Source organism: Lagenorhynchus albirostris, chromosome 15 (genome assembly GCF_949774975.1).
Source record: "Lagenorhynchus albirostris chromosome 15, mLagAlb1.1, whole genome shotgun sequence".
Classification (NCBI taxonomy): domain Eukaryota; kingdom Metazoa; phylum Chordata; class Mammalia; order Artiodactyla; family Delphinidae; genus Lagenorhynchus; species Lagenorhynchus albirostris.
This window is the reverse complement of record NC_083109.1, coordinates 84350815-84375282: the sequence shown is the minus strand read 5'-3', so window position 1 is coordinate 84375282 and position 24468 is coordinate 84350815. Positions and strand designations below refer to the sequence as shown.

Below are 24468 nucleotides of genomic sequence, written 5' to 3'. Positions count from 1 at the left end.
GTGACCCCAGTCCCCCTGAACCCTGGCTTTGTCAATCCCTCCCATGCTGGACAGTCCACACCAAGACTCCCAGATCCCAATGACCAAGGCAAAGCCCTGGCGGACCCAGAGCATAAACGCCTGTGCCAAGGCCAAGAACAGAAATGCCAGGCAGCTTCTGCATGGGCTAAAAGACCCTGTGTTCCAGGGGGATCTGCTTCCTTTGTTTCCTATCCCTGACTCACTCCCTTCAGTTTCTCCTCACCCCAGGAAAGCTCTCCCTGTGGCCCACAGTCATCACACCTCTGGGCCTTCCACATATTGTTCCTTCTACGTAAAAGCGCCTTTCCCTCTTCTCCAGGTGGTAAACTCCTATTCAGCCTTCAGAGTCCAGGTCAAAAGGCCCTTCCCCTGAAAATTCTTCCTTGATCCCTACCTTCACACCCCATCCAGACTGGGTTGTAAACTGCCTTCTCTCACCTCAACGCCACTGCTTAAGTTGCCTGTTTGGAATCTCCTTCCCTCTTTTCTCTTCCTGGAGCATTCCTAGGCAGAGAGAGTGGCTCTCCCCTTTGGACGCCCAGAGCTGCCTGTGCAACCCCTACTGTAGCACAATCATACATATTTGGGTGCTCTGGGTCTGCCTCGGCCCCGAGACTGGAAATCAGGGACTGGCCCTGATTCCGCTTCATCTTCCTGGACCCAATGCAGAGCCTGCACACAACAGGTGATGCTCGGCGAACAACCTTAGGATCAATCATCTCCGAGCATTTACGAAGTTGTTTAGACTCGAGGTAACAAGTTGGGAACAGTTCCAGTCTTTTAAAACCTTCAGAATTTTTGGAATAGACAGACTCCAGAGACATGGGTTAATCCAGCCAGGACCCTGGCCACTCAAGGTCACACGATTCCAGGGGCAGGGCCAGTTTGCTGCTTTAGAAAAGCAGGAGGTATGAATGGAAACCCACTGGAGAGCCTGGGGAGAAGGGGGGAAATATTATTTCTTTTCTTTCTATTTCTGGGCTGCCTCACTGGCTACAATGTTCATTTACTACTTCAATAATTTTGTTAAAATCTAATAAAACAAAACGTTTTAAATATGCAGGTCTATGTCTGAAATCAATATTCGAGACCAAACGTTCCCCAACCTACAGCATTCGAGTTGCGAGAGGGGAGAGGCTGTTCCCAAAGAGAGTTCCGGTAACCACCCAACTGCCCGTCCGGGGCAGGATGCAAACACACTGCGGAGGGTCCCACGTGGAACCAGACTGCAGAGAGAAGCAGCGAACGCCCTGTACTCAGAGACAAGGGTGCATCGCAGTCATGGTGCCAAACAGGACAGGCTCTCTGACTCCATTTCTATAAACTTCAAGAACCGGCACCAGGAGTCTTTGAGGATAAAAGCCAGGACAGTGGCTACCCTTGGAAGCGGGGAGGCAGTGACCAGGGGGCGTGACGGGGTTCCTGGCAACTTGCGACACTGAGTGATTTGCTGTGGGTGCTGGTGCCAGGAGTGTGTTCAGTTTTCCAGCCATAACGGAAAGGCACACACTTTCCTGTAATTACACTTCGATAAAAGGTGAAAAGATGGAGTAGCCCCAGGCCCCTACCAGCCAGGTCTGGGAGGGGTCTGTAAAAGGTGTGCTTCTGACACCATCCCCTGGGGCCTCTATGGGCAGCCCCGGGCACGGCCTAAGCTTGCTGACCACCTGCCCTGTCCCCACCACCTGGGCCTCCCTCCAAGCCGAGCGCACCCCAGATGCTCCTCTGCCGTCCTGCTCCCCGGCTTGCAGTCCGGAGCAGCCAGGCCCAGGCTCAGAGCTTCTGCAATTTCTCCCTCCCCTTCTGGCCTGGGACAGCCTGGGGTGCAGAGCCCCCAGAGAGAAGCAGGCCCGCTCTCCCAAATGAGCCCAGGCTCAGGAAAACCGCTGCGGCTGCCCCTTCCGGGCTGGGCCAGTGCCTGGCAGTGGCAGCCCTGAAGCCCCAGGACAGAGGACTGAAGAGATTTGTCCAGGAGACAAAGCGGGGGCCTGTCCGTCCCACAGAAGCAAGGGCAGCCCAGGGCAGAGCTGGCCCCGGGCCCTCTGAGCCTCTCCCTTTCTCCAGCTTGGTCCCGGGCTTCTTCTTTGTGTCCATTCATGAATTCACAGCTCCTCCTGGACGGCAGACAGCATCTTGGCTCCGTCTTTGGGAAACAGAGTCGGGGAGAAACAGTCCATGGGCTGGGGCCAGCTCAGAATTGTGGTGAGATCAAAATCCCAGTGGGGAGACAGGAGGGGAAGCCGAGGAAGGAGGGGAAAGGGCCAGGGTCTCTGGCAGGTCGGGAGCAGAGAACACGTGGCATTCCACGTGAATGGCGCCCCCTGGGGGTGCGTGCCTGGTGGTACTGACCCAACACAGCTGGGGCCAGACACCCCTAGCCCTGCACCCTCCCCAGGGCTCCCTGGGGAATCTCTTCCCCTCTGGCATAATGAGGGTCCACACCTGTGAAGCAGGGGCCACCCCATCCTGCCTGCCTCACCAGGAAGCTCTCAGAAGATAACAAGATGAGGAGACGCCATGGGAACCCAGAAGCCCGGGGTGGGCCTCCACCTCCACAGTCCTTGTAACCAGGGGCTGATGCAAGTGCTGTGACCCACTGCCTCAGTGCTGTGAATGCCCATCCGCCTCCCCGGCGTGCAGACCCCAAGCCCGAGAGCTCTGACCTGGGGGATTTGTGCTGCAGCTGCAGGAGCCTGGGAGCTAGCGCTCCGAGAAATCAGCCTCCACCAGTGACTCAGGGGGGAGCTGACGGATGCCCCCGCGCCCCTGCCCTCAGCGGAGACGACTCCAAGCCACGTGCCCCCGTGTCTCCCAAGCAGAACTAATTAAGCTCCGAGTGCCTACAGTGCAACCCGCTTCTTACAAACCCTTTAGCGGCTGCGTGCCCTGCCCTGTGCTCACTTCCGCACTCCCCTATTGCCGTATCTTGGGGTCAGCTCCCAGATACACCCCTTGTCCCTACATCCTCGTCCCCGGGTCTGATTCTGGGGAAACCCACACGAAGGCAGATTCTCGGCAGCTAAGAGTAAAACCCCGAAGGTACCAGCCACAAGTGCTCTGGGCAAGAAACAATATTGCTTCTGAACGACCCCAGCCCCAGCTGAGGCCGCTGCTGACCCCAGGAGGTTATCTGCACAGCACTTCACAGTTTGCAAGGCTCGCTCACACCCGCCGGCTTCCACCGCCTCTGAAAGGGACAGGCCACTGCCCCGTCCACCCACGACCCCCTAAACCAGGGGGATCTAGGGGATCTGCAGCTTTCCCCTCCCTGAGGCCAGGATGGGGTTACAACCACCTTCCTCATCCCACAGGGGCCACACCCGGAACACGCCTTCTAGGAGACACGCCCCGAACCCGAATCCACCAGGAGGAACTTTAAGAAACTCAGCAAATACCTCCCCCTACCCACCCCCACCGCTCCCAAGGGACCTTCAGCCCTTGGCTCGCCGTACGGAGCCCAAAGCAGCTCTAACTCCAGAGACGAGGGCGACCACCCGCCAACAGATGAGCCGTTCCCTCCGCCCGCCGGCACGACAGGGCACGCTGCGATGGCGGGTCCTCTCACGGGAAATCATTCTCTCCACGCCAGTACTATTCCCCGTGAAAGGAGGGGCCGCTCGAGGGCTCGTGGAACGTGCAAGAGGCCTGGGAATGTCCCATCCCCGCCGGCACAGCGCCACACACAGCCTGGCACAGCCCAGCCCTGCCCGTGGCCAAGCGTCCAGGGTACCATCACAGGGCAGGTTTGAGCCCAATTCCCAATTCCCTGGGGTCCCCCAGAGCTGGGCCCCAGCCCAACTCCACCTCCCGTGACCCGGACTCCCGTGAGCAGGCAGCAAGGCAGCTGCCTTCAGGTAGAAACAGATTCCCCCCGAGACGCACACGTTTCTGGAGCAAAATGCACGCAGGTGCACGCACACGCACCCACATGCTCATACACTGTGCGCACAACCCTGAAATACCAGCCGCACATCCTAAGAATGCCTCCACTACGAACAGGGACTGATCCATTCCTTCCCCCAAGGCCTTTCTTTGTAAGAAATGAACCCCCTGGTGTTGTCTTAGATAATAATGAAGATCCCACCACTTTGGTACCCCAAGTGCAGGGGTGCTTGGGGGGACGACCTTTTTCCTTAAGAGCGGCTCCTGAAAATCACAAAACTAACCACTAATGAAATCATTGATTCAGACAAGGGTAACCAACGGATGCGGAGAAGGCTGGTGACAGGCTGCTGAGCGACAGGGTGGTCAAATCCGGGGAACCCAGCATCGCTTTCTTGGCCCCAAGATCAACCTCAGCATCACCAGAAATGGGACAGTCAGATGTCTCCTGCCTCCTGGGGAGATGCAGTGCGAAGTTTCTTGCCTCTCTTGCCAAGGTCGTCACCCTGTGTGTGATAAGGCTCTGCAGCTGTGCAGGGTACCCTGGCAGTCACCGGCCATATGCGGCTAAGTCAATGGAAACTCACTAAAACTAAATAAAATGCACAATTCAGTTCCTCAGCCACGCCAGCCACATAGCAAGTGCTCGACAGCGCTAGGAAGCTTTGCCCATGTCGTCAGGTGTGATGGGGTCTGGTGGTTACGGAAGAATTAATCCTCACCAGTTAGAGACGTGGACTGACACATCATCTGGGATTTGTCTTCAGCTGTCGGCAGAGAAAAAGCAAAGAGATGAAGCAAGTGTGGCAAAACGGTCATAAATGTTAATTAGAAATTGTTAGTCATTGTTAGGCTATGGGGTTATTACATTATACTAGTCTCTCTACTTTTTGAATGGAAGTTTTCATAATAGGAGGAATGCGATATTTGCATGATCTCAAAACACTCCCCTTCCCACAATGCTCTTCATCACCAAAAGGAATGGTAACTTTACAGAGAGCAACGTGGTGGATGCCAACTGAACCAAGGGTCAAGGTTAAAACACCACAGTGACAGGACGGTCATCCTGCTGCCGGCAAGCGGCCACTGAAACAGTGATACGGCAACCGGTAAAGTCTGCAGGACACTTATTAAATAAGACTGCATCAATGCTAATGTTCCTTTATATTTTTGTTTCCTCTTACACTTAATAAATGACCTGCTTATGTCACCATTTTCTTTTTTTTAATTAATTAATTTATTTATTTATCTATTTCTGGCTGCTTGGGTCTTCGTTGCTGTGCGCGGGCTTTCTCTAGCTGCGGAGAGCAGGGGCTACTCTTTATTGCGGTGCGCAGGCCTCTCATTGCTGTGGCTTCTCTTGTTGCAGAGCATGGGCTCTAGGCGCACAGGCTACAGTAGTTGTGGCACGCGGGCTCAGTAGTTGTGGCTCGTGGGCTCTAGAGCGCAGACTCAGCAGTTGTGGCGCACGGGCTTAGCTGCTCCGTGGCATGTGGGATCTTCCTGGACCAGGGCTCGAACCCGTGTCTCCTGCATTGGCAGGCGGATTCCTAACCACTGCACCACCAGGGAAATCCCAAGCCCACCATTTTCAACTAGCTTTTAGTTTTCATAAATTTTCTAACTGTGGTAAAATACTCATAACATAAAATTTACCATCTTAACCATTTTTAAGGGTGTCTTTTTGTGGCATTAAGCTCATTCACACTGCTGTGCAAACATCACCACATTCCATCTCCAGAACCTTTCCATCTTCCCCAGCTGAGGCTCTGTCCCCATTAAACTCTGACTCCCCAGCCCCTGCCATCCGTCTCCATGACATTGACTCCAGGGACCTCATGTAAATGGAATCACACAAGGTTTGTCCTTTTGTTTGTTAGCTTATTAGGAGAAGGCAGTAATAGCATTTTCTTTATTATGCTCACTAGCATAACGTCCTCAAGGTTCATTCACGTTACAGCCTGTATCAGAATGCCCTTCCCGGGACCTCCCTGGTGGCGCAGCAGTTAAGAATCCGCCTGCCCATGCAGGGGACACGGGTTAGAGCCCTGGTCCGGGAAGATCCCACATGCCGCGGAGCAACTAAGCCCGTGCGCCACAGTTACTGAGCTGGCGTACCACAACTACTGAGCCCACGTGCCACAACTACTGAAGCCCGTGCACCTAGAGCCCGTGCTCCGCAACAAGAGAAGCCACCGCAATGAGAAGCCCGCGCACCGCAACGAAGAGTAGCCCCCGCTCGCCACTAGAGAAAGCCCGTGCGCAGCAACGAAGACCCAATGCAGCCAAAAATAAAATAAATAAGTAAATGTTAAAAGGAAAGAATGCCCTTCCTTTTTAAGGTTAGATTTCATTTTTTAACCTCATTCCATAAGCGAGTACCCTGGGACTGAGGGAATACGCACTAAGGCTTTGGGGTAAAGGGGCATATGGGCGAGCAACCCGCCTGTAGCCAGGAAATGAGATGAGCAGCCCTCCCCAGTAAGCTCCGGCAGCCCAGTCCCTTGGGAGTCCCAGGAAGCTCCCCACTTTCATCGCCACAGCAGTCTCTGAAGTAGCCTCCCTCCCTTGAATTCTTCCCCTTCCGGAACCCAAGTCATGACACTCTCGGCATAAATCAGCCTCAACGGTGCCACGGAGCCCGCTGGAGAAAGGCCAGCTGCTGGGCGCACCCCAGGGCCCTTGGGGACCAGAGCTGGCAACCTCCCCACCCCATGGCCTGAGGGCCAGCCTCACCAACTCTCCCCTGGTGTCCCTGAACCTCCCCCTCCATGCTCTGCCCTCTTCCAGGAATGGCCTCCCCCTCCATCACCTCCTCTGCCTCCCTGGAGAACTATTCATTCTGAAGGGTCCACCCAAATGCCCCAACCTCTCTGCAGCCTCTCCTGCCCTACGGTGGGTACGGGTGGCTTCTGCCTGTCTAGCATCTATCCCTCACGCAGTCAATGGCCCCACTTCCGTCTGGGGCCGTCCCTTCACCGCTAGCACTCCATCAGGCTCAGGTGGAGCTGCACCCCACCTCGACCCCAAGTCATGCCTGACTCCTCGTCTCCAAGCTCCAAAAGAGAGGCTGTGACCTAGCTCTGGCATAGTCTTTCCCCCGACCTCAGCAGCAGGTCCGAGAATGGGCACGAGATCCAAGCCAGGACAAGAACACTCAACTCCAGGGCCATGGTGATTCCGAAGGATTCCCAGGAAACTCTCCATTCGTAAGCACTGTGGGCGGTCCAGAGAACGGAGCCACCAGAGGAAACAGAGCCCAGAGATGGAGAGAGGCAGCCTGGTCGTCTTTGAGACCCTGGATCCAGCTGTACCTGAACCCACATACTTTTCACTTCTGAGTACCAACCTTTTTTCTCTTCTTTTCACTCCCCCACTGCCCCTTCCTCCTCTTTCTCCTTCTCTCTCTTTGCTTTAAGCCAGTTCAAACTGAGGCTTCGTTACTTATAACTGAAAGTGTCAATGTCACCCTCAAACCCTTTCTTACCCAGGCATTCAAGCAGAAACCATACCGACATTTCCAGCATATTTATCAATATCTCAATTATGCACTTGTTCACATATTATTAGCAGACCGAGTCCTCCCCTAAACTATGAGCTTCTGGAGGGGAGGGGGCAAGCTTTGCATAGGACTCATTTTGGTGCCCCAGCCCTGGGGCAAAAGCTCTCAACAAGGTTGTTGTTGGTTTTTTAATTTATTAATTTATTTATTTATTCATTTTTGGCTGCATTGGGTCTTCATTGCCGCATGCGGGCTTTCTCTAGCTGCGGTGAGCGGGGGCTACCCTTCGTGGCAGTGTGCAGCCTTCTCATTGCGGTGGCTTCTCTTGTTGCAAAGCACGGGCTCTAGGCACGCGGGCTTCAGCAGTTGTGGCTCGCGGGCTCTAGAGCGCAGGCTCAGTAGTTGTGTCACACGGGCTTAGTTGCTCCACAGCAAGTGGGATATTCCCGGACCAGGGCTCGAATCTGTTTCCCCTGTATTTGCAGGTGGATTCTTAACCACTGCACCACCAGGGAAGTCCCTCACCAAGGTTTCTGAATGAATCAGTGAACCACCTAACCAACTGTGGGTGCCCAACCAGTGGACAAGTCAGGCATGCCCACCACATGCCAGACCACGCTGGCCCCTCAGGGGACACAGGGTGTCTGAACAGCCCCCAGCCCACGCCTGCTCCAAGCAGCTTGCAGTCTGGCTGCGGAAGGGCGATCAATGACACGGGGCCTGCCGGACTCTCCCCTGCTTGAGACGGGGACTTAGGGCAAACCTGGGGGGTGCGCTGTGTCTGGATGAATGTGAAGGTGCATGCCTGCACTGCTGCTGGCGTGGGGTCTCTGGACAACTGTCACTTCCTAAGTCTCCCTGCACATCTGTCAGCTTAGGTTTGCAGTCCAGGCATAGGGCAATGAACCGAGATCTGCTGGTGCTGAAAGGACAGCTCCCCTGGGAGCCCAGCACCGCTGCGAGCACCCCAGTCCCGCTGCACCAACCTGTCATGTAATCGGCACCCACTGTATGCCAGTTTACACGCATGCCTCCAAACTGTCCTATGAGGGAAGCCTCATTATCCCCGCGCCACCCGACCCTGCCCCCACACCCCCTCCTGGCCGCATCACCACCTGAAATTCTATCATACCGTTATCTGTCTGTCGTCTGTTTCTCACACCAGAACGTGAGCTCCACGAGGACAGGGTCAGCCCTGTATCCCGAGCACCCGGGACAGCGCCCAGCACACCACAGCACGCAGCAATTATTGCTTAATCAACGAACAAATGAAACAGATTTCCATGCGGTGCAGCCAGGTGTCCACGGCAAGGGCGGGGCACGTGCTCCTGGCTGGCCTCACCGTGGCCCAACACCACACTACAGACCCAAGCTCCCTCCCCTCCCTCTCCTGCCCCACCTCCAACTACAGACCTCCACCCAAGCGGTAATTATTAAAATCGGGGCCACACAACCCCCAGGGCTCCTGCTCCCTTCAAGCCCCCTCTTGGCCTCCAGTACTTCCGCCTTCTGGTTGGTGAGATCCGCCCACATGGCAAGGTCGCGGCGACTTCCAGACAACCCCAGCCCAGATGCCCTTGTGCCCTTGGTGACTCCTTCAGCTGGACATTTGGGGAGGAGGGGGAACTTCATCATCGGGTGGAAGATGGGAGCTCAAGGGCAGACCACACCCCGCAGGTCTGACCTTCACCCTCTGGCAGCTCCTGCTTCCCTGAAAAGCAGGACTGAAGGTGCAGGGACCTGGTCCCAAGACGAGTCTTTCTCTTAGTGTAACCCTAATGACTCTGCTTCATTCAGAGTTATTCACTGTCCATTCTGCGGCCAGAGGGACACACCCCACACCCTGACACGTGTATGCACCTGGGCCACCCCTCCTGCAGCAATGGAGGACCTGAGTCCCAGGGAACCTAAGTGACCAGCCCAAGGGTGCCCGGTGGGTGAGTGAAGGGACCGAGACGAACGGTACACCGTCAGAACACTCAGTCCATGCTGGGCTCTGGGCCAAGCACTTGCCACGCTCGGCATTTAGTTCTCCAACTCTCTGATGAGGGTCAATTATTTTGTCCGTTCTACAGATGAGGAAACGGAAGTTCAGAGACTCAATCAACCCTGTGAGATTAGTACTACTATTATTTCCTGTCTTTCAGAAGAGGAAGCCAAGGCACAGAGAGGCCAAGTAACATGCCCGAGATCACACAGCCATTAAGGGGAGGGGCCCCGAGGCAGACCCAGGTGGTCCGACGACAGAAGTCACCTGTGGTGAAATTCCACTTTCCAATTCTCAAGTACATAAGTCCCCTACACACGAACCTTCAAGTTGCGAACTTCCAAAGATGCGAATGTGCTACTACCCAGACATCACTGGATCGTGTCTTCAAGGGGGTAGACAGAATTGAATCCAGCAAGGAACCAGAACCTGTGCCACCAACGGCAGGCGAGAGTGACACTGCAGCTCGCCCTCCGTCTCCCGTTGCTGACGACCCTTCAGCTCTGCCATCTCCCACCTCCTCTCCCCACTGCAGTCAGTCCCTCTTCTTGCCTGTTCCGTCGATGCCAGCCCGTGTCAGCTGTTGTGCCGCGCTGCTGTGCTTGCCAAGGTGCTGTGCTGTGAGATGAAAAATGTTCTCTTGGGACTTTGCTGGTGGCGCCGTGGATAAGACTCCGTGCTCCCAATGCAGGGGGCCTGGGTTCGATCCCTGCTCAGGAAACGAGATCCCACACGCATGCCGCAACTAAGAATCTCCATGCCACAACTAAGGAGCCCGCCTGCTGCAACGAAGACCCAGCACAACCAAATAAATAAATATTTGTAAAAGTTTTCTTTATTTGTTGTGTTTCTTTTTTATGTACTATTTGTGTGAAAAGTATTATAAACCTATTACAGTACGGTACTATGTAGCCGATTGTTAGTTGGGTACCTAGGCTAACTTTGTTGGACTTATGAACAAATTGCACTTACAAACACACTCTCGGGGCGGGACTCATTCTTCTGTAGGGGACTTACTGTATTTACTATGTGCCATCCACTCCCAGGTAACATGGAGAGGACATACCTGCTCTCTCCACTGCCCCAGGTTCGTGGGGAGACAGCCAAGGGAGCAATTCAAATGTGGGGCAAGATGGAGACAGCAAGCAACAGAGGTGAAGGAACTGAGGTTATGAGAAGGCAGAAACTGGGAGGCAAAGGAAACCAACAGAGACAAGGGTGAGGAAAGGAAAGGAGATGGTGAACGCGGAGAATAGGGTAAACACCCAGAGAGTCACTGAGGCATCTATGGGGGCACCTGGCCTCCGGCTCCGGCTCCCTTGGAGCCCTAAACGCACTGAACTCTGTAACAAGCTCAGGTGCCCTGCTGTTTAAGAAACGACTTCACTTAGTCACGGTGAGCACTGTCCACACTCACACTTTCTGTGAGCTGAGCCAGCACTCCGTGGTCAACTCCAGTGGCCCTTTCACTCATCTGGCTACGGATCCCTGGGGCTGCCAGGGAGGGGTGTGAAGAGGTCTGGACCTCAGCCTGGGAGCTCTGACAACACGGGGATCCTTGCAGGGAGGGCTGGGTTCCCTGCAGGGAGGAATCGGCAAAAACTCAGACTGTAGGTCAGACAGATCTGAGTTTAGAGCTGGCTGTCCCTCTCACCTGCCATCAGACCAGCCTCCCTGTCAGCCTCATCTGTACCATGGGGCCAATAACACTTATCTGGCAGGGTACAGAATGGATTAGGATCAATGCACACGGCATCTAGCGCAAAGCCTGGAACATACAAAATGCTCAGGAAATGGTGGATGTCATTATTGTGGTGGCAATTAACAAGAAAAAATTAGTGGCAGAGAAGCAGTCTGAGACACTGAGAATTAGTCCGCCCAAATCTCGATCCACACTTCTTATTGCACCTACCTGGCCGTGTTCTTGATTTGCTTCTCTGTTGGCCAGGAGTCCTGGGTTGAGGCATCAGAGGCTCCCTCTGCTCAATGGGAAGAATGATTTTGAATCCCATGATCGATTAGTGGTGTCTGCCCTGGGTACAAGGGAAGGCTGACAGTAGGTGCGCTATGTATCCTACCCTAATAATCCTATTAATGTTCAGGCAGTACTACCCTTAAACAAGAGGGACTCTGTCCCTAAGCCTGTGCCTTTAGATCCATTACTTCTCCAACTTTCACGCACACATGAATCACTGAAGGATCTTATGAAAATAAACATTCTGATTCCATAGGTCTGGGGTGGAGCCCAAGATTCTGCATTTCTAACAAGTGCTAGCTGATGCCAATGCTATGGTTCTGTGGAGTATGTGTGGATCAGGGTTTAGAGGTCCTGCTCTCACAAACTCAGACTAATTTGTTAGGGAGACTTTGAGCACCTTGGTCATGGGGGATCCAGCACTCATCGCTGGCAGTGTGAGCTGTCACCCTGGACGTTCACTTTGTGAATAACATGGGCAGGACCAGGCAAGTACTGCTTCACATCTCCTGTCCTGTGTCCTTGGAACAAAAGGTGGGTGCAAATCCGTACAATGGAACATCATTCAGCCTTAAAAAGGAAGGTACTACAATGAGGTATCACCTCACACCGGTCAGAATGGCCACCATTAAAAAGTCTACAAATAACAGACGCTGGAGAGGACACGGAAAAAAGAGAACCCTCCTACACTGTGGGTGGGAATTTAAGTTGGCACAGCCACCATGGAAAACAGTATGGAGGTTCCTCAAAAAAAGTAAAAATACAGTTACCATATGATCCAGCAGTCCCACCCCTTGGCATATCTGGACAAAACTATAATTCAAAGAGATACATGCACCCCTATGTTCACAGCAGCACTATTTACAATAGCCAAGACATGGAAACAACCTAAATGTCCATCGACAGATGAATGGATAAAGATGTGGCATATATATACAATGGAATATTACTCAGTCATTAAAAAGAATGAAATAACGCCATTTGCAGCAACACGGATGGACCTACAGATTATCATACTAAGTGAAGTAAGAGAAAAGAAAGAGAAAGACCCTATCATTTACCATATGATATCACTCATATGTGGAATCTAAAATATGACACAAGTGAATGTATCTACAAACCAGAAACAGACTCACAGACATAAAGAACAGACTTGTGATTGCCAAGGGGGAGAGTGGGTGGGGGAGGGATGGCTTGGGAGTTTGAGATTAGCAGATGCAAACTATTACATATAGAATGGATAAACAACAAGGTCCTACTGTATAGCACATGGAACTATATTCAATGTCCTGTGATAAACTATAACGGAAAAGAATATGAAAAAGAATGTATATATGTATAACTGAATCACTTTGCTGTACAGCAGAAATTAACACAACATTGTAAATCAACAACACTTCAATAAAATTAATTTTTTTTTAAAGAGGAAGAAAATTCTGACACTTGCTCCAACATGGATGAACCTTATGCTGAGTGAAAGGAGCCAGACGTAAAAAGGACAAGTATTGTAGGATTCCACTCACACGAGGTCCCTAGAGTAATCATATCCATAGGGACAGAAAGTAGAAGGGTGTGGGTCAAGGGCTGGAGGAGGGGGACGGCGGAGTTAGTGTTTAACGGGGACAGAGTCTCGGTTTGTGAAGATGAAAAACTCCTGGAGATGGATGGTGGTGACGGCTGCACAGCAAGGTGAATGTACTTAACGCCGCCGAAGTGTACACTGAAAACTGGTCAAAATAGTACATTTTACATTAGGCATATTTTACCATAATTTTTAAAAAACTGATTGCATCCAAATGCTGTGAAGGTTTGTGGGTGATGCCACTGCTGGCATTGGCAGCCAGAAAGATGTGAGCAGCAGGCAGCCTTGGGTAAGAGAGAAGACAAACCACAGTCACGCTCCCCGTCCGTGGGTTACACATCCCAGGGATTCAACCAGCCGGGGATGGAAACTACTACGCGATCCGCGGCTGACTGAATCCGTGGATGGTTGAATCCACGGATGCAGAACCCGCGAATACGGAGGAACACCCGCAAGAGATCTGAGCATCCGCGGACACGCCAGCATTCGCGGGAGTCCTGGAACTAAATCGGCTCCCTGATCCCCGCTCCCCGCCCCCGCGGGTACGGAGGGACGACTGCCGTTCATCCGCGAAAGCCTTGCTCTGAAGACAGCATGAACGCCATAGGCTGATGCCCAAGAAAGAGTCACAGCCCAGTAACCTCAAGCATCCATTTGTTTCTCTTCCTGTTTCATTTCCAGGTTTCAAAGACACTCATGAATTGCCTTGGAATTCCCAGTACGGGCACATGGCAGCTGAGAAGCATGTGAAATATTAATGAATTCATATCACTCCTGAACTTGTATATGTGCAGGACTAGAGGTAACTTGCATTAGACATAACTCCTGTTCTTTTCTTTTTAATTGAAGTACAGTATAGTTGACTTACAATGTGCGCCAGTCTCTGCTGTACAGCAAAGTGACTCAGTTTTACACATACAGACGTTCTTTTTTCAATATCCTTTTCCATTACGGTTTAGCCCAGGACACTGGATATAGCTCCCTGTGCTATGCAGTAGGACCCTGCTGTTCACCCATTCTAAATGTTGATAGTTTGCATCTACCAACCCCAAATTCTCAGTCCACCCCTCTCCCTCCCCACAACCCCTTGGCAGTCATAAGCCTGCTCTCTACCTATTCTTTTTTTTTCCCTACCTATTCTTTATGTTGGCAACGAGGTGGACACTGAACTCCAGATGTGAGCAGTTTCATTTCCATATGATAGGTTTCAATCACATTTTCAAAAACAATCAAATAAAATATTTCAGCTTTACTTAAATACTGTTTAACTTTAAAATGTTACACTTATTCATCTTAATCTGTATTTTGCCTTTTCAACTTAATAGAAGTTTTTGAATATTTTAGAATTAAACATCATTTAACTTTTTTCAGTTTCTGACATTTGCTTTAATTTACATTTGTGGGGTTTTTTAAATTACATTTTTCTTGTGAATCCTTTAGACTAGTGCTCTTCCAGAGAAACTTCTGCAATGATGGAAACGTTAAATGTCTGTGTTGTCCCATACAGCAGCGCTGGCCACATGTGACTATAGAGAACTTGAAATGTGGCTGGTGTGACTGAGGAACTAGATTTTTAATTTTATTTTAATAAATTTAGATTTACTTTTTTTTTTTTTTTGGCCGCATGGCATATGGGCCCTTAGTTCCCCATCCAGGGATCAAACCCATGCCCCCTGCATTGGGAGCACAGAGTCTTAACCACTGGACCTCCAGGGAAGGTCCAAGATTTACTTTAAATAGCCACAGGTGGCAAGGGCCACAGTCCCCGACAGAACGCCTTTAGATGATTACTGTTAACAGAACCCAAATATAAGTGAAAATCTTGACTATAGATAATGATTTTGCTGCAATGAAATCAATCAAATAAATCATATGACATACATAATAATTAATAAACTATGTCTTTATTACTCATCCAAGCAAGGCTGCCCAGCAACGAACGCCAAAGACGCGTGTAAAAATTAACTACACTCAGCTGCCTTTCTATTTATTTATTTTTTTGGCCTCGCCACTCGGCATGTGGGATCTTAGTTCCCCGACCAGGAATCGAACCCGGGCCCCCTGCAGCAGAAGCGTGGAGTCTTAACCACTGGACCGCCAGGGAAGCCCCTTCAGCTGTCTCTGATGCCAGCCAGTCTTCAATCAGATGACGGCCACCGTTTTACAGAGGGCTCAATGTTGTCACCACAGAAGGATAGCTGTTGGAAGGAGGACAGAACCCATTTTGTTGAGAAGCTTGTTAGCCTGGTTGTTTTACTTGAAATAACCAGACAAACGGCAGGTGGGCTTCCGCGGGGACATTGCTCTGGCCCGACTGTGTTTGGGGCGGGGCTGTCAGTGAATGAACAAAGGCGGCCGGCGCACAGTGTGTTCTCAGAGCCCTTCCAGTCCCGGCAAGGGTGCAGGCAGCAGGGAGGGCTCGGAATTCTAATCCCCGCGTCCAGTGGGGAGTAGAGACTCGGCGTGTGAGACACGTACCCTGCAGCTGCGGGTGATGACGATGATTATTCCCCAGGGTCGGGGGGGGGGGGGATGAAGACAAGCAGGGCCCAGACAAACCCAGGTGTGAATCCTACCAACTGCTCTATGGCCTCGGGCGAACCAAACAGGACTAGAAACTGCCGCTACTCCCAGGACGGCCAAGGATCAGAGGAGACGATGTACAGGAAGTGTGGGTCATCTATCTCCCCCTCCTCCATGAAGCCCTGGGCCGACCGTGCCCCAGGCAGCCCGGCAAGGCAGAAGCACCCCTGAGCCCCTTCTCCAGCCACGCAGACCCCTGCTGACGTCGGAGAGAGCTCTACCAAGGTGGAAGGGTTCCTCCGACAGCCCCGTGGATGTTGAGAAACTTGCTTGTTACAAACTGCCTCGAGTCCTCTCCGGAAAGAGACAGACTGGATAACAATAACAACGACATAAATACCACCGCTCTGGAGCACCAGCTGTAGACCAAGGACCTCGCCAGAAGCTTCACATACCTCATCTTCATCACCTCAAGAAGCACAAACGTTTACGAAGCCCGTGACCTTCAGAATTTCAGAGTCCCGGCTGGTGCAGGACTGGTCCTAAGTGGCTGTGAAGGGACCTCAGATAGAAGGACGGGGACTAAACCTACAGAAGGCCTCCCAGGGCCACTGCCACCACCCCACCTGTGAACCTCACTTACAAGGAGGAAAGCAAGGCTCAGGGGAAAAGTCCCCTGCACAAGAGAAGACGACAAACAGGAGGGTGGAATCACAGCACAGGCTCCTGGCTCCTTCTATGTTTCCCAAGGACCCCGCCATGGAAGGAGTGGGACCCGATCTTTTTTTTTTTTTTTTTTTTTTTTTTTCCGGTACACGGGCTCCGGACGCGCAGGCTCAGCGGCCATGGCTCACGGGCCCAGCCGCTCCGCGGGACGTGGGATCCTCCCAGACCGGGGCACGAACCCGCGTCCCCTGCATCAGCAGGCGGACTCTCAACCACTTGCGCCATCAGAGAAGCCCAAGGGACCCGATCTTTGGCCCTAGGAGCAACTCCAAACACCATGGCAGGAACTGCGCTGGTGGCGGGGCAGGTCCCCAACTAAGTCATTATAGTCTGGGCCGTCGGTGAGCCTCGGCACCAGGCCAACACCCAGAACTGACAATGGATCAGGTATGTGCTGCAGAGATGCTCCTGCAGCGTGTGCACAGAAGCGGAATCCAGAAAGCAACCTGAGTGCCCAAAAGTGGGAAATAATAAAATAAAGCAGGGTGTGATGACGAAATGGAATATTAAGCAAAAGCCCCCCTTAGGCTGAGGTTGCAAAGCAATTATGAAAGACAAAGGAGACGGGATTGCGGCAGGTCAACTTTCAAAAATTAGAATACAATGCTAGCTATAGAGTATCTACAAAAAAGCCTGGAAGAAAAGTCAACACATTTAACAGTGATGATCTCCAGACCATGGGATCAAAGGTCTGCTGCTTTCGTCTTTATACCTACTTCCCATAATTGAAAAACTTTTCTCCAAGGAGCATGTGTTACATTTATAACCATAATGTTATTTTACAGTGGCCCACGTTTAAGGTCACATTGCATTAAGCGAAAGAGGGTACCTATGTCTTCAGAGGTTAATCCGCTCATCCTAAGTCACACAGCCAGTATTACGCAACGGATTTTGATTGGTAACTGCTCAGGTGCCGTTCTGGACATGGAAGCAGCAGGGGGCACAGACAGACAGGTGGACTACACTTCCTAGCTTCCTTGCAGTGAGGTGGAGCCACGTGGGGTTCACCCAGGAAACGTGAGACCTCGCTGCCTTCTAGGACACGCAGAACCCAGTTTAATTGTCTTCTCAAGTTAAGAATTACAAGGACCCACAAGCCCCCGGTGTATCTTTCCCTCCCTCCCTTACAGGTAGCCACTAACCTGATTTTGGAATCATCGTCGTCTCACTTTTCACGTACTTTTCTCTGCATTCCTAAACGACACAGTTTACTGGGATTTGAGTGTTACATGATTGGAGTCATGCTTTCTTCCGTGTTTTGCTACTGTTCAAACACGTCTGTGAGATTCATCCATACGTTGCCTGGGACTGGACTTGTTTTCCTTGCAGGATTACTGCTCCATTGCATGGATACATACGGTTCCATCAACGTGGACCTCTGGGCTGATTCCAGCTCTTGCTTACCTTGAACAGTGCTGCTGAGAAGATCCTGGGCCACCTCCCCCGGCATACATGTGCAGAATTTCTCTAGCGCAGACACCCAGAAGAGAGTGGCCGTGTCCAAGTTTACATGGTAATTTCTGTTTTCCGAAGTAGTTACAATAGTATTGTCAGACCTCTTATATATTGAATACAAGAATGGCGTCCCATGGACTCTTATTTCGCATTTCCTCGATCACCAACGCCAGCGAGCAGCTGTTCACATGCTTATGGCTCATCTGTGTCCTCCCTTCCTGAAATGACTCTCTTTTTACATTTTCTATTGGGCTGTCTTTTCCTTATTGTGGTTCTCTATAGATTCTGGATATTATTATTTACTTAATTTTTTTTTTGGCCGTGCCGTGCAGCTTTTGGGATCTTAGCCCCCCGACTAGGGACGGAACCCGTGCCCCCTGCAGTGAAAGCGCTGAGTCCTAACCACTGGACCTCCAGGGAGTTCCCGATTCTGGATATTAATTACTTGTTGGTTAAATATGTTGCAAATGCAAATATGTCCTTCAAGTTCGTGGCTTGTCTTCTCCTGTCTTCCTGGCATTTTGTGGTAAATAAAAATTCATAATTTTTAATGTAGTTGAGTTTATCAATCTTTTATGGTTTGAACTTTTTGTGCCTTCAGAAATCTTTACCTAGCATGATAGCCAAAAGATATTGTTTCAAATTTTCAAAAAGTTTTCAATTTTTTTTTTAAATTTCACTTGCAAATCTTTAATCCATCTAGAAATGCTTTTTCTGTATGGTGTGAGGTAGGACTCTAGTTTCATTGTTTCCATCTAGATTATTGTCTCAGTACCATTTATTCAATAGACCATCCTTAACTGGGTTGATCAGCAAGGCAACCTTTGTCAAAAGTCAAATGCCTTTATATACATGAATCTGTTTCTGGCCTCTCTGTTCTGTTCCATTGGTCAATTTGCCTGGCCCTGAACCAACACTACAGTCTTTAATTCCTAGAGCTTGATGATAAGTATGTTTCTGGATGTAGATAAACCATTCAAGGACTCGAGATTAGAACCTTAAAGATCAGTTGGTACAACCAACCACTGAGAAACAGAGGCTCAGAGACGGAAAGCGTCTTTTGCAACGTCACACAGGAGCAGTGTTAAGAGCGGAATGTTTGTGTCCCCCCTCCAAAAAAAAAATTCGTATGTTGAAATCTAACCCTCAGTGTGATGACATTTGGAGGTAGAACCCTTGGGCATAATTAGGTCATAAGGGTGAAGCCCTCATGAATGGAATTACTGCCCTTATACGAAGAAGCCAAAGAGCTAGCGCCGTCTCTTTCTGACCTATGAGGATACAAGAAGTCGGCAGTCTGTAACCTGGAAGAGGGCCCTCACCAGAACCCGACCTTGCTGGTACCCTGATCTCAGACCTCCAGCCTCCAGAACGGTGAGAAATACTTTTCTGCTGTGTATAAGGCACCCAGTCTACAGTACTTTGTTACGGCAGCCTGAAAGAACTAAGACAAACACCCATCTCTCACCCTGGAGGACATTCCTGTCCTGTTCAATATGACAACCACTGACCACATGTGTTTACTGAGCACTTGAAATATAGCTAGTTCAAACTGGGATGGGCTGTGAGTATAAAACACACCAGATTTTGAAGACTTGTGGTTGAAAATAAACTGTAAAATATCTTATGAATAATCTGTTTATATTGATTACATATTGAATATCCTTTGGATATAAAGTGGTAACTAAAATATATTCTCATAATTAATTTCACCTGTTTCTTTTCACCTTCTTATGACAGTGAGATGGGAAATTAGCCACACATTAAACTGAACGGCTATGAGAAAATTTAAAACTACCTCTGTGGCTTGTATGCTATTTCTATTGGACAGGTCTGGGTCATACTATTAAATTCACTCAATCACAAAGCCTTGATTAAGGACCTAATATGTGGACTGGACGGTAGTAAGGGCCGCACAAGGAGGAAGGGAACAGAAATGGTTCTAATCAATGCATTCCATTTCCTCACTGGACTCGTCACCTGTAGAAGCGTCATCAGCCCAAGCATGAAAGAAATGGTTCATGGTCCAGCCCTCAGCCCAGCTGGAGAGCTCTATTCCAGTTACAGTGGGAGCAGCACCAGTGTCAAAATCTAGAGATCATTTAGACCAACCCTCCTGTCTAACGGATTAACCAGTAGAGGTCCAGAGAGGTTGAGACGCCTACCCAAGGTCACACAGCAGGTGTGGGACAGAGCTCCTTCCCCGCCTCTGAAGTCTCCAGCCCCGGGTTTCTCCCTTCCCTTCGAGTGAACACTCCACCAACTTACATCTCACACCAGCACACAGGACCCTCGAGAACAATCCTCTGAAAGTCCAAGTTCCCACGCCAGACGAGACCGCCTCGCAGATTTGCGCAGCCAGCCCCTCCCACCTTCCCGCCAAGAGAAACACCACAGGAGTTCCTCCGGGCCTTCCCACCAGCAACTCCTTTCCAGCGGGACTCCCCAACTACATGAAGGAGACACAACGCGCCCCCCCCCCCCCGCCACCAGAGGAAACAGAGATGAGACTGAGAGGGAAAGGACCCAGTCCTGCCTCCCCACTTTCCCGCCCTGAAGACGAGCTCAGCCCGGCCTCTGGGGTCAAGCTGTGCTCCATCTGACAGCAACTTGTGGAGACTTCATGGGACCAGGGACCCTCAACAATTGCCAGGAGACAATGAGCTGTGTAGGTGTGACAGCAAAAAGGATGCCAACCCAGCTCAACTCACCACCTGCCCACTCCACCCACGGAGGCAGGAGGCCTGGCGGGAGCGTAAGAGCAGGTGAAGGCGGGCTCCCCCGGGCAGGAGGCCGACGCCTAGGGCTGCACACCCAGAGCAGTGGGTCCTCCCGCAAGACTCCTAGGGGCGAAGGGGCAATCCTAGAAAAGGGTTTTCATCCAGCTTCCAGGCAAGCCCACCCCGCCAAAATCTTAGAGGAACTTAATATTCCCTCCCCTCCCCCAGCCCCTTAATTGGGAATCAAAGCGACAAGACCTTGGCTTCCACTCGGCAATCTGAAATCACTTTAGAAGAAACTGAGGTTCAGGTGGGACCACAGACTTCCCACTATGAAAAAGCCAAGATGTATAGGTCCTGGTCCTGTGCCTCAGTTTCCTTACCCATTCCTCCTGCTTGCTAGGAGGGTGCTCAGGGGTGGTGCGGGGGACAGGGGCGGTCGGGGGTTCGCTGGGGCGGTGCGGGCCAACGCCTTTTATCATTAGCTAAAGCGCCGAATAGCGATTGAGCCCGTGCAAAGTGCTTTCAAGAGATCATCTCACTTAATCCTCGCGGGGACCCCAGGGGTGGGGACTCTCATTATCGCCGCCTTTGAGACCTGGATATTGAGGTTCAGAGAGGTGAAGCGACTCGCCCCAGGGCACCACGCTAAGTCGGAGGCGCGGCGAACCCGCGCTCCTCCCGGGTCCAGGGCGCAGAGCTGCGCGCGGAGACTCACAAAGACAACGACGTCTCGTGTCCGGTTTCTTCCGGCCGGGGACAGGGTCCATTTATCACCCTGAATTCTCGGGGCGGCGTGGGGAGCGCGCTGGCGGCGCAGGAAGCCGGACCCGCCGCCCGCGCTCCCCACCCCCGCTCACCTCGCGTACTTCGTCTTCTGGAAATCCAGGAGCCGCGGAGCGAACATCGCGGCGGTTCCATCAGCCTCCAGCCCGGGGCTCCGACCGCGGCAACTTGAAGAGGCCGCGGCGCCGGAGCAGCAGGTCGGCGGCCGCGGGGCGGGGGCGGCCGGGGGCGCGCGGAGCCGAGCTGGAGCCGAGCCCGGAGCCGCCGACGCCAAATCCCGAGCAGCTGGTGGCGGGCGGGGCGGGGGGGCTCCGGGCCAATCGCCTGAGTCCCCGCAGCCCCGGCCCCCTCCCCGCGCGGGGCCGACCCCTCCCAGCCTCGCTGCGGGGAGGGAACCCTGGGGGAGGGGTGGAGGCCTAGGGGGAGCTTCCGAAAGCAGCCCCTTCTTCCTTGCTACCCGGGCCCCCTCGTCCCGTAGTTTTTCCTGCGAGAAGACTGCCTGTTAGACGGAGCCCCGCTGTCCCCCGCGGCGGGGGCTGGGACGCCAGGGGGGGCGGACCCTGCCCGCGTGCCCGCCCTGCGACCCCTCTCGTGGCCGGCCCCAGAGCGCACCTGTAGCTCACACTCCCCCCTCCGCCCCCGCCTTGCGTCCCTGCGAGGTGCGACGGCCCCAAGAGGATGGCGCAGTCTCTGGGGAACCCCCTAATTCCCAGAGGCTGTGACTCTGGGGACCCTCACGACCCTGAGACAGGGGCACACGCATATGGGCATTTGGTCGCCAGGTACCCAGGATGTGCCCACCACCACCCCAGCCCCCAAACCCTGCCCCTCATCTTTACAAAATTCAGCTTTCTCCTTTAGGGGACCTTGGCCTGGGCGATGGGCTATGTGAAACCACCTACTGGAAGAGGTGACACCCTGGGGGCTGCTGGAAGGCAGGACGGCCTTTGATGTGGAAAGACAGGTCCCCAGGTAGATCAGGTCCCTCCTTCCCACGCACACACCTCCCCCTCCTTCCCTCTCCTCCCTTCCCTTCCCAAGCCCCAGCTCCCTGCTACTTTTTATAACAAGATTTATTTGAGATCCTACTACACAGTCAGAAAATAATCCCACCCACGTTCTCTGCCCCAAGGTAGCTAGAACAAGATGAAGGAGAAAGACAAAAGGACTCCATCCAATTCATTTCTGCACTCCAGATGCTGGGCACATGGTGGGCACACACACCTGAAATTGGTGAGGACCAGAAGGGTTGCAGGTAGATGCGTTCAGAGGCCACTGCAGGGTCAGGGGTGGGATGGTCAAGAGAAGCGATCCAGGGATGCTTAGGAGGTAAAAATCCACCAGACCCTGTTGATGGAGGACTAGAAGTGGGGGGTGACCCCTGGGATTCTGGCTGGCCCTGCTGGGTGGGTACTGGTGTCACCTAGGGAGGGGGGCGGTGACAGGAGTAGGGGAGATCATGAGTCGGGTTTTGGCCAGGTGAGCTTGAGGTCAAGGTTGGCATGGGTGGAAGGCCAAGGGATGGACATGTGGGCCAGAGGGTCTGGCAGGGTCCCAGCCCAGCCGGTGAGGAGGGGCTGGGAGGGTCAAGCTGGAAAGATCCCTTAGCGCCGTGGGTTTCGAATTGCTCTCTGGACTTGCTAGCGCTGTGACTTACAATACAATAACCACCAGCCTCGTGCAACTACTTACGTCTATGTTGAGTTAATCGAAATAAAATTGAAAATTCAGTGCCCTGGTTACTAGCCGTATTTCAAGGGGCTACCTTATCGGACCATTGCCAGCATCATGGAAAGTTCCACGGGACAGCACGACACCAGAAGATCGTGGAGTCAACCTAGGGCATGGTGAGCAGCATTTAAAAACAAAGTGAAGTAGAAAAGATGCAAAGAGAACACGTCACGTTCAAGAAACTTCTGTTTGTATACATCTGGGTCCTGGTTGCGATGGAAGATCTATTTCTTACTAGGAGTCATGGTTAAGAAGGACGAGGAGGGCTTCCCTGGTGGCGCAGTGGTTGAGAGTCCGCCTGCTGATGCAGGGGACACGGGTTCGTGCCCCGGTCCGGGAGGATCCCACATGCTGCGGAGCAGCTGGGCCCGTGCGCCATGGCCGCTGAGCCTGCGCGTCCGGAGCCTGTGCTCCGCAACGGGAGAGGCCACGGCAGTGAGAGGCCCGCGTACCGCAAAAAAAAAAAGAAGGGCGAGGCTCACAGCTGTGGTGGCTATAGCACCTCCTGTCCCCTCATATAGAGGAGGGAAAGGGAGGCTGAGAGGGGCCAGGGCACCCTCCCAAGGTCGCACAGCCTGAGGAGCAGGACCTGCCCCAGAACCCAGCTCTGCAGGCTCTGAGCTCACTGCCCGCCACAAAACCCCTGTTCTAACGAGTTCTTAGATCTCCAGGAGCCCAAAGTCAAACTGAGTCAGGTAAAGCTGAGCCCTGCATATCATGGCTTCTTTCCTGACCTTGACCTCCAACGCCATTGCTCTGACCCCCAAACTCTGCCCTCAGCCTCACTGTCAGCCGCACCAGGACACACCTGTCCCCAGACACAAGCCAGACCTCCTCCAAAGCCCTCAACCCCAACTTCCAGAAAAAGGGCCCTGCTGGCTTTTCAAAGTTGAGAGCCCCACACTTTCTGGGGTGGCCAGGCCAGGCTCGGGGGGCCTGCTGGTAACCACAGCTCCCCAGAGGCCGAGCAGAGACACACAGAGAGGTGGCCTGGGCCTCCCCCGGGTTCCTGGGCCTCCCCAGCTCCTGGGCCTCCCCCGGGCTCCTGGGCCTCCCCCGGCTCCTGGGCCTCCCCCAGCTCCTGGTCCACTGGGCTCCTCCCGGCCCCCACCTGCGGTCGACCTTCAAGCAGCTCTTGGCTGTGGGCTCAGCAGGGCCCCGGAGGAGACCCCCGAAAGGAAACACAAGCCTAGAAATGGATTTTCTTTTCCTCCCAGAGCAATAGAAGTTGAATAAAAAACAAGTTACTATTTTTACAGCTGGGATCCAGTTGTTATAGCAACCGAGGGCCTGACTCCTGCACGGGAGTCAGGGTTGGACTGCGTGTGACAGAGAAGACAGGTGGGCTCCGGGGGCAGCAGGGGCTGGGGGACAAGCCTCAGGCCCCTGACCTTGGGGCCTGCCTGGGATCCAGGTCTGCCCCACCCGCCCCCCCGATCGGAAGTCCGGCCCTGCTCGCTGCTGACCCACCTCACCATGGCAGGTGGTTCTAACATCCTCTCCCTTTGGTGCAAGCCCACCTCCTACTAGCGCTGTGGTCCCAGACTCGGCCCAGCCTTGCTCCCAGAGCCTTACTTC

At 52.7% G+C, this 24468-nt stretch overlaps 1 protein-coding gene across 1 annotated transcript in view; it reads right to left on the bottom strand.

Moving 5' to 3' along the window:
• Positions 1–21280, bottom strand: part of MMD2 (monocyte to macrophage differentiation associated 2) — a 48492-nt gene extending 27212 nt beyond the window's left edge. Inside the window, exon 1 of the mRNA XM_060124827.1 lies at positions 21234–21280. Coding sequence (XP_059980810.1) covers positions 21234–21280 — 47 coding nt within the window. The remainder of the gene's footprint in view (positions 1–21233) is intronic.
• Between the last annotated feature and the right edge of the window lie 3188 nt (positions 21281–24468).